The sequence below is a fragment of the Bos mutus genome, chromosome 14 (genome assembly GCF_027580195.1).
Source record: "Bos mutus isolate GX-2022 chromosome 14, NWIPB_WYAK_1.1, whole genome shotgun sequence".
NCBI lineage: Eukaryota > Metazoa > Chordata > Mammalia > Artiodactyla > Bovidae > Bos > Bos mutus.
This window is the reverse complement of record NC_091630.1, coordinates 20902726-20922299: the sequence shown is the minus strand read 5'-3', so window position 1 is coordinate 20922299 and position 19574 is coordinate 20902726. Positions and strand designations below refer to the sequence as shown.

General features: G+C 42.4%; 1 protein-coding gene across 2 annotated transcripts; it reads right to left on the bottom strand.

The window, feature by feature from the left end:
• Positions 1–1674: 1674 nt before the first annotated feature.
• CTHRC1 (collagen triple helix repeat containing 1) lies at positions 1675–17920 on the bottom strand. 2 transcript variants are annotated; one of them, XM_005899366.2, is made up of 4 exons: positions 17608–17917; positions 12226–12447; positions 9741–9957; positions 1675–2387 (listed from the first exon to the last, which is right to left on the bottom strand). In XM_005899366.2, exons 1-4 carry the CDS (start codon positions 17755–17757, stop codon positions 2245–2247), a joined length of 732 nt encoding a protein of 243 aa, XP_005899428.2. In that variant the 5' UTR covers positions 17758–17917; the 3' UTR covers positions 1675–2244. The 2 variants fall into 2 exon arrangements, with proteins under 2 accessions (XP_005899428.2, XP_070239177.1); XM_070383076.1 differs by lacking the exon at positions 1675–2387 and adding an exon at positions 2938–2969 and having other exon boundaries at positions 17608–17920.
• Positions 17921–19574: the final 1654 nt, after the last annotated feature.

Here is a 19574-nt window from a genome sequence, read left to right as displayed (position 1 = left end):
AGAGCTCAAAGTTATCAGGATAGGAAGCAAAAAGCCTGCAAATGGGTTATTAGATGTAACAGTGAGAGAAGCCACTCCAACTACTGCTGCTTGTATTCTGGCTGTAGGAGCGAGAACACCTTTCTGATCCAAGAATACACTGTACCTATAAGACAGAACCCTATTCTTGCAGGATGCTGTCTACCAACTGGTACCATAATGAGACCTCAGTAAGCCATTCCTCCTTTTGTTTAGGCCAGTCACTTCCAGGTGGTGGGGGGATGTGGTAAGACCAGTTAATTCCATGGGGCAAGCCCCATCGCTGCTCTTCTTTGCTGTGATATGAAGTTTCTTGATCAGAAACAATGCTGTGCAGAAAGTAAGATGGTAGATAAGGCATTCTTGTGAGTCCACGGATGGTAGTGCTAGTGGGGAAGGTCAGTCTGTATCCAGAATATATATTTCCATGAGAATGAATCTCTGCCCCTCCATGATGGAAGTCCAGTGTAATCTGCCTGCACTTAGGTAACTGGGAATGATGCCATATTAGGGGCTTATTTTGGACTCTGCTGTTGCCCCATTAGGCACCCAGCACTGACACTAACCAGGCCAGCCTCAATATGGGAAATTCCATGTTGTCGAATCCATTCATCACCTCCATCCTTACCACCACAGCCTCTCTGTTTGTGGTCTATTGAACTAGCACTGGAGCGCTGGGGAAAGAAGCTGACTCACATCCACAGCGAGTTATTTTGTCCACCTTGTCATTAAGAGCCTCCTCTGCAGTGGGTGACCTTTGGTGGGCATTCACATGGGATACAAATGTCTTCACAATCTGTGCCAATTCGAAGAGATCTTAACTAATGTTCTGGTCTCCACTCAAAATGTCCTTAATCCCAGTCTCCATGTGTCACAATTTTTACCCACCTTGGTCAACTTCTACCTATCTTCAACGTTATTTCATCCAGACCTCCTGTCACCCACTCTTCCTTTCAAGGTCATTCTGAAGCAAATTCCAGACATCATATCCCTTTATCTTGAATATTTCAGTATCTCTAAATGATAAACGCTATTTTAAAATAAACACAATACTATTTTACACCATGAAATGACTATCCCAAGTAGCCAAATAAAGTCCAAACATTGAAATGAGTTAGTATCTCTCAAATCTCTTTCAATCCATGTTTTCCTTTTTCTCTTTTGTTGCAATATATTGAAGAAACCCAGCTGTCTTTCAAGTTTTCCATAGGCCTGATTGGCTGACATGTCAATTAACATATTCTTCTATCCCCTGTATTTCCTAAAATTTAGTGGTTATATCTGGAGGTTAAATCAGGTCCAGGCTTGATTTTTTCTTTGCAAAACAACTTCCTGGGTGGTGCTACGTGCATTCCTTAGGGGGCACATAGCCTTTCTCTTATTTTGGAATGTTACCGGTCATTGATGGTCATCGCCAGAGCCCTTTACTCTTTGTTAAATAAAGATTTCTAAGGTGCTAGTATTAACATATTTCCTGGCACATAAATCCTCCTTTCTCTTTGAATTTCTTAAAATATGGAACAGTACTATACATGTACTAAATTGAAAATAAGATTGTTAATTGGATAAATACAAAGTCAGGCTTATCCTCAACTTTCCAGATATAAAGTACCAGAAACCCTCCTTTTAGTAGCAATTACATTAAAGATAGCAAGGTTGTTTGAAATAAGTTTTATTTCACAGATATAAAACAATTCTGAACATTTACAACTTGTACAAAGACTGGTAGCTTTTATATTTTAAAAAGTGCTATAGTAAGAGAACAGGAAAGAAATGAAGACCATAATAACATTTCAAATTACAGGTTCAGGGAATGGGAAAATGAAGAAAGTATTTTAATCAACTACAAAATCTCAAAACTATAATTTTGATTGAAGGAAAACGAATAATACTGGATCTAAAAACAGTGTGAAATCACACTTTGGTCTGTAAACACACTTAGTCATGTTCCTTCACTCAGAAGTGCAGGCAAAAGGAAAAGTACAGGCAGAGGATGAGATGGTTAGGCAGCATCACCGACTCAATGGACATGACGCTGAGCAAACTCCGGGAGATAATAAAGGACAGGGAAGTCTGGAGTGCTGCAGTCCAGGGGGTGGCAAAGAGTTGGACATGACTTAGCCACTGAACAACAACAATGTACACATAAAAATTATATAAGGTGTCACTAAAACGAACCATTCAAAGGTATAATAAAAAAGAGGTAGGGAACAAAAATGAAAGGATTTATTTTGGGAGCTCTTCAATAATGATACGAGACACCGAATTCCACCCTGTGGAGGCATCTCCTTTCGGGTAATCTGAGCAAGTACCAACCCAGATAGCAATGTCCACCAGACCAGCACCAATGCCTTCACAGAGTCCTTCCACTGCAAAACAGAGATGAGAGTTACAAACCTCTTTGGAATAAAAAGGCAAAAACTCAGCTCAATTTTATCATTTTAGCATACTAGCGATTAAAGCAAGTTAATGTACAGTAAATTTAAAATGCTAATATTTAATAAGGGTCTTATAAAGATAAGTTCTCATTTTCCTAGCTCATAAGTATTTAAATATATATCCAGGGCTTTCCTGAGAGCTCAGTGGTGAAGAATCTGCCTGCCAATGCAGGAGACACGGGTTCGATCCCTCGTCTGGGAAGATCCCATGTGTCACAGAGCACCTAAGCTCACAAGCCGCAACCAGTGAGCCCGTGTGCTGCAACTGAGGCCCATGTCCCGAGAGCCTGTGTTCTGTAACAAGAGAAGCCTCCACAATGAGAAGCCCATGCACCATTACTAGAGAAAAGCCCACACAGCAACGAAGACCCAGCATAGCCAAAATAATAAGTAATCTTTTAAAAATTAAAAAAAAAAAGACATATACATATCCATTCTATGGTATAAGCTCACAGGAAATTTTCTTTGAGGTTTCAGCCATAAAGGTAGAATTTGTTTACTTATGGAGATGACCTAAAACAAAAAGAGTAATTTATTTATGACTAAACAAAGGAAGCCTACATTTATTTTTTTCTTTTGGCCACACCACGTGGCTTGCGGGATCTTAGCCCGAGCCACTAGGAGTGAAAGGGAACTTCCCTGGTGGTCCAGTGGTTAAGAGTCCATCTTGCAACGCAGGGGATGAGGATTCGATCCTTCACTAAGGAACTAAGATCCCACCCGCCCCAGGGTAAGTAAACTGCTGCACCGCAGCTACTGAAGCCCGCGTGCTCCGGAGCCCATGCCGTGACTAGAGAGTCTGTGCACCTCAACAAAAGATCTCACATGACACAAAGGAAGATCCTGGGTGCCACAACCAAGACTCAATTCAGCACCCCCCCCAAAAATATATATATAAAAAATTAAATAAAGTTGTATTTTCTTTAAAAAAAAAGATGTTGATGCGATATGTAAGCTTTTTTTTTTTAAAGAAAGACCTTTCCATCTGAAGAAAAGAGCACTGGAAGATGAAAATACAATTCTGATTATAAGCTGAATCAGTAATTTATGTAACCATTTGGGACAAGCTGTTACACCTGAAGCCTCCATATTGTAATTTTCTATCAGCAGACCAAACTGAAAACACCTTATAAAAGATCAAATTTTAAGTAATTAAAATTATGTCTCATTTTAAGAATTAAAAAAATAAAGCGAGCCCTTTCCTATATATACTTGATGGTACTAAGTAGAATAAAGGACTTCCATAACGTCAGAAGAAATCCTAGCATAATCATTATACTAGTCCTTCAACCTGGAATCCCGTTTTACATAGAAATTCCTCCACAGTGAAAAAACAAGCTAACTAAATCTCGTTTTTCCTCTGTGTTTTGTTTTTTGCTTTATAAACATGTGCCTTTTCATAGGTCCTCGAGACTTTCACATACTAATATATATATAACCTGCATTCCATCTTATCAAGCCTCTTCTCCAACATTAAAAAAATATTCCCCCTACTGTTCATTTTAATAGGCAAAAGTTGTACCCCTCTGATGTCTGTGTCAGGGGAAAAAGGAACCACAGGTTGGCAGATTCTTTAAGAAAACAGGTACTGCCACATAAGTGGGTGGGGATGATCGCATGTGACTGGATCGTCTTCCTATCTGGTTGAGGTTAGTATGTTCAAGCAAAGCCCAGGGATGTAGGCCTGAAACAATCTGCTTCTACCAGCTGTGACATCAGTGAATTGAAGGCAAGTCCCACTGAATCCAGGTACCTGTCTCTGGTTCAAGACCCTTTCCAAGTTGGAAGAACTAAGCTGTGCGTGCCCACAATACCCATGGCCTAGAAATGTGTTCTCTTCCCTCCACAGGTCAGAGAAGGCTGGGTCTGGCATCATCCTCACACAGGGAGAGTCAAATGGTCACTTTATGGTCTTTAACAAGTAAAATAATGTTTTTTGAACAAACGAACATTTTTTGCTGTAATAAGGTAGTAATAGCTTATTAAGCACCTAAAAGATGTTGAATTAAAGGTTCTTAACCTGTTTTCCACCTAGATCCAGGTAAGATGATATCCTAAACTCTGATGGGCATATTTAAGGCTTAATGTCATCCTCTGATGTGCAAATATAAGTGTATCCTTTTTCTTTCTCTCAAGAGAGTATCGGTGTGCAAGAAAAGTGAATCACTACTGAGGCAACATTTAATTCATCTTAAGACAAAATCTGTTACGAATAACAAATTACTTCTGACATTTTACCCAGTGATCATACCAAATGAGTTTCTACAACGTGGTTAGTAAATGCTATGTTAAATAATTTATGAAGTGTGTGTATGTATTGGCGACAGTTCCTGGGCCTGAGGGCTTACATTATAGAAAGATATTAACATAAAAACTTTAAAGATAATATAATAGAAAGTAAGTTACTTATATAAACTGTTTTTTATTTATTTTTATGGATTTCATTTTTTATTAACTTTTTTGGAGCATAGTTGCTTTACAACATATCTTTTGAAGTTTATAATTTAATCTTTAAAATTTAAGTATAGTTAAATTACAGTGCTGGGCCAGTCTCTGCAGTACAGCAAAGTGACTCAGTTACACGCATTCTTTTTTTCACATTCTTTTCCATTATGGTTTATCATAAGATACTGAATATAGTTTCCTGTGCTATCCACTAGGAGCTTGTTGTTTATCCATCCTATATATAATAGTTTACATCTGCTAATCCCACACTCCCAGTCCTTTCCTCCCCCTTGGCAACCAAAAGTCAGTCCTCTATGTTGGCGAGTCGCTTTCTGTTTTGTAGATACAGTCATTTGTGCCATGTTTTAGAGTCCACATATTAGAGATATCTGATGGTATTTGTCTTCACTGAGTCTGATAATCTCTAGATGCATTCAACTACTATTTAAACACATACCAACTTTCTAATCAAATTTTAGATTTTATACCACAATTTTTAAAATTTTAGTGACTGCTTCTCAGATGGAAAGCACGTCTTCCTTTACAGCACAGAACTTAGTGAAGAGGCTTTTCATTCTGATCAAACCTTGTCTTGGGAGATGAGAGCACGGCTTGGTTTCCATTCACCAGGACACTGATTCTCCTACTCAGGGTACTTTCTTTTCCTGGGCCTTCTCTATGTACAAAGAGAAGAGGTTAAAATATCTTCTTTATGTCTTGAGGATATTGTGTGGATTTGAAGAAGAAAATGGAAGGAATGCCCTTGATTCCTTAGCAATAAATGTGCTATATTAATTTTGGGGACCATCTGGCTTGGGTCCCTAAGAATGCTGAAATATTTCTTCTGATTAGCAGTGAGGGTATCTCTTCTCTTCCCTCTCCATTCTAAAGTATAAGATCAGAGAGAAATTTTTTCAAGAAATCTGGGAAATGAAGCTAGTGATATATACACCTTGTGATTCCCCTAGTACGTGCTGTTAAGGTAGGTCACTCCCACACCTCACCTGCCACACACACACACACACACACACACCACATACACACAACAACTCAAGAAAGCAAAAGAGCTGGCAGCCAAATACTGATAGTGGTGTATCTGAGTGATGACATTAATATTAGGTTGATGCAAAAGTAGTTGTGGTTTTGCATTGTTGAACTTTGCCATTAGATATTGGAATACATTCTTAAATAAATGTGGCTATGTTAGACATCATTTTAATGTGCATTTCTCACTTTATGCGCTTTTGCTAATGACATTCTTCAATTCAGTCGCTTAATCATATCCAACTCTTTGCGACCCCATGGACTGCAGCATGCCAGGCTTTCCTGTTCATCACCAGCTCCTGGAGCTTACTCAAAATTCATGTCCATTGAGCTGGTGATGCCATCCAACCATCTCAACCTTTGTCATCCCCTTCTCCTCCTTCCTTCAAACTTTCCCAGCATCACGGTCTTTTCCAGTGAGTCACTTTGCATCAGATGGCCAAAGTACTGGAGTTTCAGCTTCAGCATCAGTCCTTGTAGTGAATATTCAGGACTGATTTCCTTTAGGATGGACTAGTTGGATCTCCTTGCTGTCCAAGGGATTCTCAAGAGCTTTCTCCAACACCACAGTTCAAAAGCATAAATTATTTAGCACTCAGCTTTCTTTATAGTCCAACTCTCATATCCATAGATGACTACTGAAAAAACCATCGCTTGACTAGACGGAATTTTGTTGGCAAAGTAATGTCTCTGCTTTTTAATATGCTGTCTTAGTTGGTCATAGTTTTTCTTCCAAGGAGCAAGCGTCTTTTAATTTCATGGTTGCAGTCACCATCTGCAGTGATTTTGGAGCCTCCAAAAATAAAGCCTCTCACTGTTTCCCTTGTTTCCTCATCTATTTGCTATGAGGTGATGGGACTGGATGCCATGATCTTAATTTTCTGAATGTAGAGTAATCACTTATTGCTGCCTGCTGCCAAGTCACTTCAGTCGTGTCCGACTCTGTGCGACCCCATGGACTGCAGCCTACCAGGCTTCTCTGTCCACGGGATTCTCCAGGCAAGAACACTGGAGTGGATTGCCATTTCCTTCTCCAATGCATGAAAGTGGAAAGTGAAAGTGAAGTCACTCAGTCGTGTCTGACTCTTAACAACCCCATGGACTTCAGCCCACCAGGCTCCTCCATCCATGGGATTTTCCGGGCAACAGTACTGGAATGGGGTGCCATTGCCTTCTCCAATCACTTATTACTTGTAGTGTATTTTACGTATTTTAGATTATGGAAATGATGTTAGACAAAAATCAAGTTTGAGTGAATTTCTTATTCAAGTTCAAAATGGGTCATAAAGTAGCAGTGACAGCTTGCAATATCAACAATGCATTTGCCCAGGAACTGCTAATGATCATACAGTGCAGTGGTGGTTTAAGAAGTTTTGCAAAGGAGATGAGAGCCTTGAAGATGAGGAGCGCAGTGGCCAGCCATCGGAAGTTGACCATGACCAGCTTTGATGATCCTCTTACAGCTTCCCAAGAAGTTGCCGAGCTCAACTCAATGTCACCCGCTCTACGGTCGTTCGGCATTTGAAGCAAATTGGAAGGGTGAAAAAGGTTGATAAGTGGGTGCCTCATGAGCTAACCAAAAATTTAAAACATTGTCACTTTTGAAGTGTCATCTTCTCTTATTCTATGCAACAACGACGAACCATTTCTCAATCAGATTGTGATGTGGGAGGAAAAGTGAATTGTATATGACAACTGGCAATGGCCAGCTCAGTGGTTGGACCGAGAAAAAGCTCCAAAACACTTCACAAAGCCAAACTTGCACTACAGAAAAGGTCATGGTCACTATTTGGTAGTTTGCTGCTGGTCTGACCCACTACAGCTTTCTGAATCCTGGGGAAACCATTACCTCTGAGAAGTATGCTTGATGAAAGTGAAAGTGTTAGTCGCTCAGTCATGTCTGACTCTTTGTGACCCCGTGGACTGTAGCCCATCTGGCCCCTCTGTCCATGGAGTTCTCCCGGCAAGAATACTGGAGTGGGTTGCCATGCCTTTCTCCAGGGGATCTTCCCAACCCAGGGATCAAACCTAGGTCTCCTGCATTGCAGGCAGATTCTTTACCATTTGAGCCACCTGGGAAGCCCGAGAATTGATGAGATGCACTTAAAACTACAATGCCTGCAGCTGGCACTGGTCAACAGAATGGGCACGGTTCTTCTCCACGACAATGCCTGATTGCACATTGCACAACCGCCACTGCAAAAGTTGAATGAATTGGGCTGCAAAGTTTTGCATCATCTGCCATATTTACCTGACCTCTTGCCAATCTACTACCACTTCTTCAAGCATCTAGAATTTTTGCAGAGTAAACACTTCCACAACCAGCAAGAGGCAAAAAAAAAAAAATGCTTTCCAAGAGTTCATCAAATCTCAAAGCACAGATTTTTACACTAAAGGAATAAACAAACTTGTTTCTCATTGGCAAAAATGTATTGATTATAATGGTCCCTATTTTGATTAATAAAGATGTGTTTGAGCCTAGTTATAATGATGTAAAATTCACGATCCAAAACTGCAATTACGTGTGCACCAACCTAACAGGTAGTTTTTTTCCCCTTCTACTTTTTCCTGGCTTCTAAACTCTATCAATGAACCTTAAAATACAATGAAACAAATCAACCCTCCCCCCAAAAAAAACATAAAAACCCCAACAGTTTTACATTTTTTTTGTTTGTCTGTTTGGTTTTTTTGGTTGTGCCGAGAGGCATATGGGATCTTCCCGACCAAGGATGGAACCTGTGCCCTCTGCATAGGAAGCATGGCATTTTAACCACTGGACCACCAGCGAAGTGCAAGGTTTTTTTTTTTTGTTTTTAACAAAACAGCAGTTCAAGTGAATTTCTTATTCAAGTTCAAAATGGGTCATAAAGCAGCAGTGACAGCTTGCAATATCAACAGTGCATTTGCCCAGGAACTGCTAATGATCATACAGTGCAGTGGTGGTTTAAGAAGTTTTGCAAAGGAGATGAGAGCCTTGAAGATGAGGAGTGCAGTGGCCAGCCATCGGAAATTGACCATGACCAGCTTTGATGATCCTCTTACAGCTTCCCAAGAAGTTGCCGAGCTCAACTCAATGTCACCCGCTCTACGGTCGTTCGGCATTTGAAGCAAATTGGAAGGGTGAAAAAGGTTGGAAGTAACTAAGTAAAGCCTAAGTAACCACTGGTTTAATTGAATGTCCCTTCTCTCATACCAGTAGAAGCAAGCAGAGAATACAGAAACAATATAGAAAAGTTCTCTCTTACAAATGCAGCAGACTGTACCTACTATTTTAAAGAACAAGGCAGAGAAATCAGCCTCTTTATCAATCTATGCCAGTGGTTCTCAACCTTGGAGGACATTAGGATAACCAGGAGAGACTTGGGAAGTCCCGCCACCTAGGATGCAACCAGACCTATTAAGTCAGACTCCATAGAAGAGTGGTACCCAGGCACGGCGATTTTTCAAAGTTCCCCAACTGAACACAAGGTAGAGACAAGGTTGAAAACCACTGCTCTATGGCAATACTGGCTATTTTACCATTTCATCTAATTCAGTGATTTTCAACCTTGTGATCTTTTTAGAAAAAATACAGCGGCTGGGTTCTAACCATGAGATTCTGATGCAGTTGATCAGAGATGGGATTCAGGCATCCACATATTTTTTAAAAAGAGCTACAGGAAATTCTGAAGTGCAACCAGGGTGGAGAACTATACACAGAAAACCTGTGATGACCTACCATTACAGTGGACTCAAAACTAATCTTTGCTCTCTAAAGATCTCAGGCACATTGTGCAACGCCACTATTCTACGTACCAGAAGAAGTGCGATGAATATTAATTGTTGAATTCAATTCAGGGCTTCCTTGGTCCAAATAAATTATGGCTTCAATAGGAAGAGGTCCTGAACACTCAGCTCCATTGAACGTGAAATACCAGCGCTGACAGCATGCACTTCTGCATTTTAACCGAAGTGAGCCGCTGAACAAAACTCTTAGGGCACTGTTCGAACGCATCTTTGTGAATGTACATTCCTATCACAAACACAGAAATAGGGTTTAATTAGCATTTTCATTTTTAATTTAAAAGATGCTTTCAAACTGTATCGTGAATTTTATTCAACTATTCTTTTCCCCAAAGTACATTTAAAAAGCTCAGCTTTTACAGAGGGAAACCAGTTCTCTGCAAGATGGTAAGAGACACTGATATTAGAAACTCTAAGAAAATTGAATTATGGCTTTCTTAGAATTATTCACTCCATTGAGGGTATCTCTCAGTTTTACAAAAACAGCCAGTTTTCAGAATTTTAGACTAAACCAATCTATATATTTACTTTTCTTTTTCTTCCAAAATTATTTCCTATATTTTGGATGCTTTCAGATTACAGCAGTAAACAAAATGGAATCCGTGCCATCATGGAACTTACATTCTAGACTGCTGCTGCTGCTAAGTTGCTTCAGTCGTGTCCGACTCTGTGTGACCCCATAGACAGCAGCCCACCAGGGTCCCCCGTCCCTGGGATTCTCCAGGCAAGAACACTGGAGTGGGTTGCCATTTCCTTCTCCAAGGAATGAAAGTGAAAAGTGAAAGTGAAGTCGCTCAGTTGTGTCTGATTCTTTGCGACCCCATGGACTGCACCCTACCAGGAGCCTCCTTCCATGGGATTTTCCAGGCAAGAGTACTGGAGTGGGGTGCCATTGCCTTCTCCCTTACATTCTAGGCTAGCACTGCCCAAATATATTACTCTGACCTGTTTCTTTTCAAGCACCAGAAAACAGTATCAGGAGTAAAGTGCAGGCGGGGTTTTTAGTCTTTAACTCTGTGACACAAAGATAAGACCCAGGGTTTTTTCCTCTAATTGGTCTTTGCAAAATTTGCCTACTGACTCTTGGTGCTACTCACTTTTACTTGCAAAAGGCTCCCAAACCCATTCTGACCACCAAAAGGAAACTGGAAACATATTAATAATTCAGAGTCGATAGGGAAAGTTTTTAATTTTGATGAACTATAAAAAAGCAACCAATCTATAATGTCAAGTGTTTAAAGAAGTAGGCAACACTAACAAAATGCTTTCTAAGAAATCATATATGAAAGTATAACTGGTCATAGTCCCCAAACTATGAAAGCTAAATGGATATTCTATCACACAGAAATCCAATCGAGATCATTTCAAACATTTTTATAAGTAACAGAGCAGATATTAAAGAGCTGAGATGAGGAGCAAGGATAATATACAGGTTGCTACTTAGAACCTGAGCGTTTTTGGGAAATAAAACTTCTTCTATTTGCCTGGTGGTAGTAGTGGTTAATCGGAGAAGGCAATGGCACCCCACTCCAGTACTCTTGCCTGGAAAATCCCATGGACGGAGGAGCCTGGTAGGCTGCAATCCATGGGGTTGCTAAGAGTAGGGCACGACAGAGCGACTTCACTTTCACTTTTCACTTTCATGCCTTGGAGAAAGAAATGGCAACCCACTCCAGTGTTCTTGCCTGGAGAATCCCAGGGACGGGGGAGCCTGGTGGGCTGCCATCTATGGGGTCGCACAGAGTCGGACACGACTGAAGCGACTTAGCAGCAGCAGCAGCAGTAGTGGTTAATATCAAGGAATAATATATTGTGGATATGGAACCATGTATAGAGTTGATCAGCAAAAGAAGAAAGAGGCTTGAAATGGCACCAGCTTCAACTCTATGCCATCCAAGGGACTTGCCAGTTACTTTGGAAGCAAACACTGAACAAAGTAATTATTCTCCCTAAATATTGCTGAATAATTTTAAATGATCATTGTAGTACATCTCTGGTCCATTCTACTCCCATTAGGCCAAAGAATTTTAAGCCGAATCTGCTATCCCGATTAAGGACAAATACCACTGGATTTCCCACCTCTAGATAATTCCAATCATGCAGGAATTTCTTGGAGATTTCTTTCCACCTTTATGTCTGGAACCATAGCAGAATTTCTTGAATTAATTTAAATTCACTTTAGGACAAGATTGGAAAGTTACTTACTGTCCAACACAGACAGTTTCCATTAAAAAAAAAAAAAAAGAGTAAGTTATTTTAAGTGTTCTTAGGGTTGAAATAATTTAGTGACATATTTGTCTTAGAAATACTTTTATACAATTAATTCTGAAGTTATCAATTTTTTCATTAATTCTAAGTTGAAAGTGACATGGTACCCATTCCTTAATATTTTTTGTCTTTTAGGAAAAATAAAATAAAATCTCACCTAAAATGATCACTCAACTATGAAAACCTTTAAGTTTTATTTCAACTTTAAAATAATTCAGACTAGACTTACAGCAATTTTTCCAAGATCTATGCCATAATTCAGGGAACTCCATGAACACTGCTTGTAGTTAGGCGTCCAGGACTCCTCGAAGACTTCCCTCAGGCATTCCCCCTTCTCTCCTTTGAATCCATCTCGACCTGGGATCCCAGGGGTACCAGGGATGCCATTGGCCCCGGGGCTCCCGTCTCGCCCAGGCACCCCTGCAGGCCCTTGTAAGCACATGCCATTGTACTGCAGCAGAAAAAAGAAAGGGGGAAAATCTCTCACCACCTAAGATTCAAAGACTCAGTCTGATTAGAACTGCATTTATTTTGAGCCCTAGGAGTCAAGAATCCCTTCAACGGGAACCAGTTGCCGGTGTTCCAGATAAGTCAATGTGTGTGTGTGTGTGTGTGTGTGTGTATGTGGTTTTAGTTCCCTGACCAGGGATCAAACCTGCACCTGTAGCATTGGAAGCTCAGAGTCTTAACCATAGGACCACCAGGGAAGTCCCATATACATAAAGAACTGATTTTTAAAGGTATTCCTAAAATAATGGAATTTCTTTCCTATTCTTTTTTTTTTTTTTTTGCACAGACTTTACACACACACACACACACAATCAAACAAAAAAGAAGAGAAAATGTTTTCATTTGTCTGCTTTGCCCTACTGCTCATTGTCATTGTTGTTTTAGTCGCTAAGTCGTGGCCAACTGTTTTGTGACCCCATGGACTGTACCCCACCAGGCCATGGGATTTCCCAGGCAAGAATACTGGATTGGGTTACCATTTCCTTCTCCAACTGCTCATAAAAAGTATACATAATTTTTAAATGGCTGTATTCCAAAGTGAGCATAATTTGATATAACGCTTATTCTTCTAACCCTATATATTGTAAAGGGACTTAGATTTCAGAACTACAGTTTTATGCAAACATTGCACTAGTTTGGGATTGCTATTTCTATTTGTTCTATCATAATGAAAATCTTTATCTACATAGCTTTATTCTTTTTTGGAGTTATTTCCCTAAGATAAATTCTTAGAGATATAATTATAAAATAATATCTTAACTCAATATTTATTTCATACTGGCAATGTCTCTAAGCTGGATAAGCAAACCTTTTTCTCCTCTTATTTTCATGTGGAGGAAGTGTCACTAGGGGAACACTTCTGGCTTCCAAATCCACCTAGCCTACCCTGCCAAGGAGTAGGAGTAAATGACTTCATTGCAAGTGTCCATTAGTCTTTAGAGGGGAACAGTAATCTATCAAAAATTTTTTTGGTAACTTGATTGATTTATGTAGGTTGTGTTGGGTCTTCATTGCTGTGCAAGCTCTTCTCTAGTTGCAGCGAGTGGGGACTACTCTCTAGTTAAGGCGCCCAGGTTTCTCGTTGCAGTGGCTTCTCTTGTTGCGGAGCACCGGCTCTAGGTGCACAGGCTTCAGTATGTGTGGCTCATAGGCTCAGTAGTTGTGGTTTCCAGGCTCTGGAGCACAGACTCAACAGTTGTGCACAGGCTTAGTTGCTCTGCGGCATGTGGGATCTTCTCTAATCAGGGATCCAACCTGTGTCTCCTGCATTGGCAGGCGGATTCTTTACCACTGAGCCACCAGGGAAGCCCCTATCAAACTCTTCAGGGCTATGATTCTCTCTCTCTCTCTTGGGGAGTGGTGCAATAATACGATATAGAGGTTAAGTGATGGATTCTAGAGTCATGTTCTCTGGATTTTAATCTTGGCTCCACCACTTACAAGCTATGTGAGATAGGACAAGTCATTTAACACTTCAATGCCCGTTTCCTTATCTAAAATGCAGGGGAAAATAATAAAGATTCTTACCTTGTAGGAGATTTAAGTGAGATGATACATAAAATGTGCTAGAGCAGTGCCTGGCACACACTAAATATTGTATTTTGCAGCCATGATTTTTCTTATTATTCCCCCAAGACTGTGTGAGGCAGTTGCCCAGGGCACCAGACCTGGGGAAGAGAGCATTAGCAAACTTGCCAGCTAACACACATAAGCCATAAGCCACACACAGCAAACCAGTTGCATCAGTGGTAAAACTGCATCTCCATCTGCCTAATTCACATGCCTATCCCTGAATTGGTCCATTTATTAGACCCTTCAAGCCCCAAACCCAATTTATTTAAAATTTTACTTTAACAATCCCTATTTGTATAAATGATCTGATACTATCATTCTGTATAAATCTATTGTCCAGCGAGAACAACAACAAAAAAATCAATATTCCTTACATATTAAAATAACTTCAAATCTTATTTTTGAATTTTAGCATCCAGCATTAGATATGGTCATATTATAAAATTCAGGCGCTTCCCTGGTGGTCCAGCGGCTAAGACTCCGAGCTTCCAATGCAGAGGGCCTGGGTTTGATTCCTGGTCCGAGAACTAGATCCCATATGCCGAAACGAAAGACCTCGTATGCCGAAACAAACATGGAAGATCCCGTACATGGCAACTAAGACCCAGTACAGCCAAATAAATAAACATGTTTTTAAAAAGTCAGTAATAATACTACCTGGAAAAGGTCCTTCTTATCTAATGTTTGCTGGTCAATCTCCTCAGGTCACCAATTTGAATTTTACTTTGCTAAATGATTTTTGTGACTTCAACCACTGATATTTTCCTGACTTTAGGCAAAAAAAAAAAAGAGAGAGAGACACTCCTATGTATTTGCTGCCAGAGAAATAAGAAATGTATTTAACAAAATTGCAAAAGTATCTGAAGACATGCCAAAGTACAAAACATTATAGTTTGGTTTATTTTATGCTTAATTTTCATTTTTTTCATAGATATACATTAATCTTATTTTGTAGATATACTTTAATTTTCATTTAGTAGATATGTTACTTTCAGTAGCAGATATATGCAATATTCAGACACAGATTTCAAGTGGGAAGGGGGAAATAATAACATTTCTGGTATTTAAAAAAAATTTTTTTTTCACTATTATTTCCCTGAGAGGAAGATGTTACACATCTTATTTTTCTATATATAAATTCTCAACGGGGAACAAAATTGGATACCTGGATTACAGAGGCTACCTGGCAATGTCTGAAGACGTTTTTGGTTGTCAGGACTTGGGAAGGAGGGATTGCCGTTGGCACTTGGTAGATGGTAGTGAAAGTCGCTCAGTTGTGTCAGACTCTTTTCGACCCCATGAACTATACAGTCCATGGAATTCTCCAGGCCAGAATACTGGAGTGGGTGGCCTTTCCCTTCGCCAAGGGATCTTCCCAACCCAGGGATCGAACCTAGGTCTCCTGCAATGCAGGAGGATTCTTTACCAGCTGAGCCACCAGGGAAGCCCAAGAATAGTGGTGTGGGTAGCCTATCCCTTCTCCGGGGGATCTTCCTGACCCAGGAATCGAACCGGGTTCTCCTGCATTGCAGGCGGATTCCTTACTAACTGAGCTTTCAGGGAAGCCCAAGATGGTAGGGATGTTGCTAAGCATGCCAGATGCACAGCACTGTCCCCACAACAAAGAATCACCTGGCTCCAAAAGTCAACTGTGCTATGGTTGAGAATTTTTATTCACCTTTTTTATCTAAAAAACTGCATTGAGAGACCGCATAATTTACTGAATTCGATTCCACAGGTATTAATCTGTCTTCTTTCATTTTGAAATGCTAACCCAGCACATGATCGGTACCAGGCAGGGCTTCCACTAAGGTCTGCGGAATGAACCCCTGTTTCTTTCACTGGCCACCAGGGGGCAGAGCTTGCTGGACGCTTGAAAGGAAGGCTTTGAAAGACCCTGTACAAAGAAGCTGCTTTATAGAATCTGTTGAAACCTTAATGACTGCGAGGATTCTTTTCCCCCAGCAAAACCAAATCCAATCTACAGGATGCACCTGAGCCTGGCTGCACAATAAACTTTTCCAAGTCGGGCTAGAGTTGCGGGAAACCTCAGGTTCTGTAAATCCTTGGAGGGAAAGGAAAAAAAATTGCTAGCTTTATGGGGAAAAAGGGTATTTTGTGTATCATAACTACAGACTCGTAAAATGCAGACTGCACATGAACCACATTCATTTGGTACAGTTTAAAACAATTTAGACACTCAAAATAGAACTATAGCCCTGAACACATAGTCTGCTTTGTGGAGGAAAATTACATAGTACATCACCAAAAAGTGCAGTGTGGAAGGGCAGGAATTTTTTTCCTGAGCTTGTGAATCTGGCATAGAACTAGCTGCCAGGGAGCTTGGTTTATTAGCTCAGTTTACAATGGCAACTTAAAAAATTCAAAACAGTTTGTTTTTATTTTAAAATTAAAAAAAAAATGCCCCTTTTATGTCCTGCAATGATTGTATAACCCATATTGGCTCAATGACTGAAGTTTATTATATGCCAAGGAATGTGATCGTTTTGAAAGGATCCTTCTTGCTACAAGGGCAGAAAACCACTCTGCCCTCCAATGGGTTTGCTGACTTTTAGAAGGAAAGAGCTTTAAGCAAACAGACCTGCCCATAGATTAGCCCCTCAGAAATCACTTGGGTGACTTCCCTGGCAGTCCAGTGGTTAAGATTCCCCACTTCCAGTGCAGGGCACATGAGTTCATCTTTGGTCAGGGAACTAGGATACTGCATGCCATGGGGGCCACCAAAGAAAGAAAGAACTTGGGCTATTTATTGCTCTCCTGGAAACTGTCTGATCCCTCCGTTCAGTTGTCATGCTCCTACCTGTGGGCACCTGAAGACCCAGCTTGTCTGGAAAGACTGACTGACCATCTGCCTAAATACAACAACGAAATGGGTCCTTGGAGGGCTAGTGCTGGGCCCCTTCATTTTCTCTTCTGATCATAAACCCTCTGAGCTATTTCTGGCCCAGCTGTGACAAAGTAAACTGCAGCACATACTCCCTAGGAAGTTGACCCAACATGACTCACTATCATCAAGTTACAAAGAGTTGGACCGATACTGGGTGAGGGTTGTTATTCTATCCCGCTGGCAGACGTGGCCACCAGCCCCAACAAAGGACACGTTGCAAGTCCCTGGCCCAGGCCCACCCAGGGGATTAGCGAATCCAAGGTCTCGCTGACAGCTCCTTGGCCTACGTTCTAACCTCCCAGCTCCTTATTCTACTCTCATTGTAGCCCAAACCCTCTCTCCCTAGGGGCGGGGGCCGAGGGGGGGGCGGCGCAGAGGTCAGAAATTATTGGGCGACTCCTTGTACTCCCGGCGTCCCACCCAACCCACGGCGCATCTGAGGTCCACGATGGCCCTCTCAGATCAGTCTCCCTTGCGAGTTCCAGGACTCCACCATCCGCAGAGCCCAGGTCCTTTCTTACCCGCAGACTCAGACAAAGCGGGACCCCCCCAGGGGCACGCAAGACCCCCACCCCCTTCCCTGGCCCTGCTCCGCGGCTTTGTCCCCTACACCCGACTCACCAGGTCCACCACCTCCCTCTGCCGGAGCAGAGCCTTTTGCTTCCCTTTGGGGGTGTCGGAGGCGCTCGACGGCGCCCGCAGCTGCAGCAGCAGGAGCAGCAGGAGGCCGAGGAGCCGCCGCCGGGAGGCGGCGGGGCCCTGGGGGCGCATGGCGCACGGCGGCCCCGGGACGCTCGGAGCTGGAGAGGAGAGACCCGGGAGCCGGGACGACGTGATCACAGTCTGGCCCCGCCGCGCTCCGAGGCCACCACCGCCGGTTGCATGAATGCGCCTTTCACTCGCACGCTTCCCTCTTTTCCCCCTCTCCCTCCCGCCCCTCCGGACACCAGAGTTTCCATCCAGTAATAGGTCGGAGCCCCCACCCCGATCCCGAAGTGGGGCGGGCCGACAGCCGAGCCCGCCCAGTCCTGCGGCCGCCCAGCCCGCCGGGACCCTCGCGGGGCTGTGCAGACAGCGTGGATCGGTGGCCGGCGGAGCCGGGGGAGGTGGGGAGGGGGGGTGGGGAGGGCGGTGTTGCCGAGGTCAGCGAACCACACAGGTGGAGGCTTTGAGGACAGCGTGGAGATGGCACGGCTTAACTGAACACTGTAGAGACATTGGGTCCAGGAACACCTGGATCAAACCCCGGCACCATGGACAAGTTCTTTTTTAGGAGATGACATTTGGGGGCGGGGTGGAGGGGATAAGGGAGATGAGAAGGAATCATAGGTATCATCGGATTCAAAGCATTGATCCTACTACCTCTGAATACATCATCCCAGGGACCCATGACTCAAAACTTAAGAACCCCTGCTTCATAATGAGTGATAAAACTTGCAAAACTCCAGGAACCAAATAGTCTTTCACACACACACTCTGTCGTCTTGGCAAGCCTGTGGAAATGGAAAGACTCTGATGCTGGGAAAGATTGAAGGCAGGAGAAGAGGGCGACAGGAGATGAGATGGTCAGATGGCATCACTGATTCAACGGACATGAACTTGGGCAAGCTCAGGGAAATGGTGAGGGACAGAGAAGCCTGGCGTGCTGCAATCCTTGAGGTCACGAAGAGTTGGACACAACTTGGCAACAGAACAACAACTGCTTGCCCCATTCACAGATGAGAAAACTGAGGTTCAGGAGGCTAAGCAACATTCAGTGGTAGAAGTCACTCTTGACTTCGCATTGATAATTATCTTTTTCTAACCTCTTCTGTCCTCTGTGCATTCCGGAAGAAAGCATCCTCAGATACCCTGGTCACCCACCAGCTAGGGTCAGGCTGGAGTATGAGCAACTTTCCTCACCTCTGGCTGGAGTTAGGCAGGACAGAAGTGTTGCTATACCAATAATCGCAATGTGGAAGTTTCCAACAGAATGGTGATGCTACTGAGGTCAGATTCAGCAGCAGGGTTCTCTTTACATACCCAGCCAGATTCTGGGAACTTACGGTGGGCTCAACAGATGGATATTAATGAGAAGGAACAGTCTAGCAGAGGAGCAGTTCAGGGCAGTTCTAGGATTGCTCATCGGGCCAGTGACTAATCTCAGGTAAGTTCCATTCCTGTTTGTCAGAAGAAGCAAACATCCAAATGGGTTCTAAAGCCAGGACTGGCTGCCTGTGTGGGGCCCAGTACAAACTGAAAATGCAGGGTCCTTTGTTAAAAAATTATTAAGAATTTCAAGATAGTGGTAACAGAGCAATCCACTAGGCATGGGATCCTTCTCAGTGCATCCACATGGGTTGTTTACCCATGAAACCAGCCCTGTGTAAAGGTGATGCCCTTATGTAGCCAAACCAGGGTGGTGGCAGCAGTCCACAGGCTGCAGAGGAGAGGTGGGCAACACCAGAGAATCTGTCTTCTATTCAAGCACAGTTCTTGCTGCTGTTACTACCACCCAGTGACTTCAGATGGCCCCTCTCTGTGTAAATTTGAGGTCAAGATTGGGGTTTCAGCAATTAGCTAATACTGTATTAACATCCATGCATTTT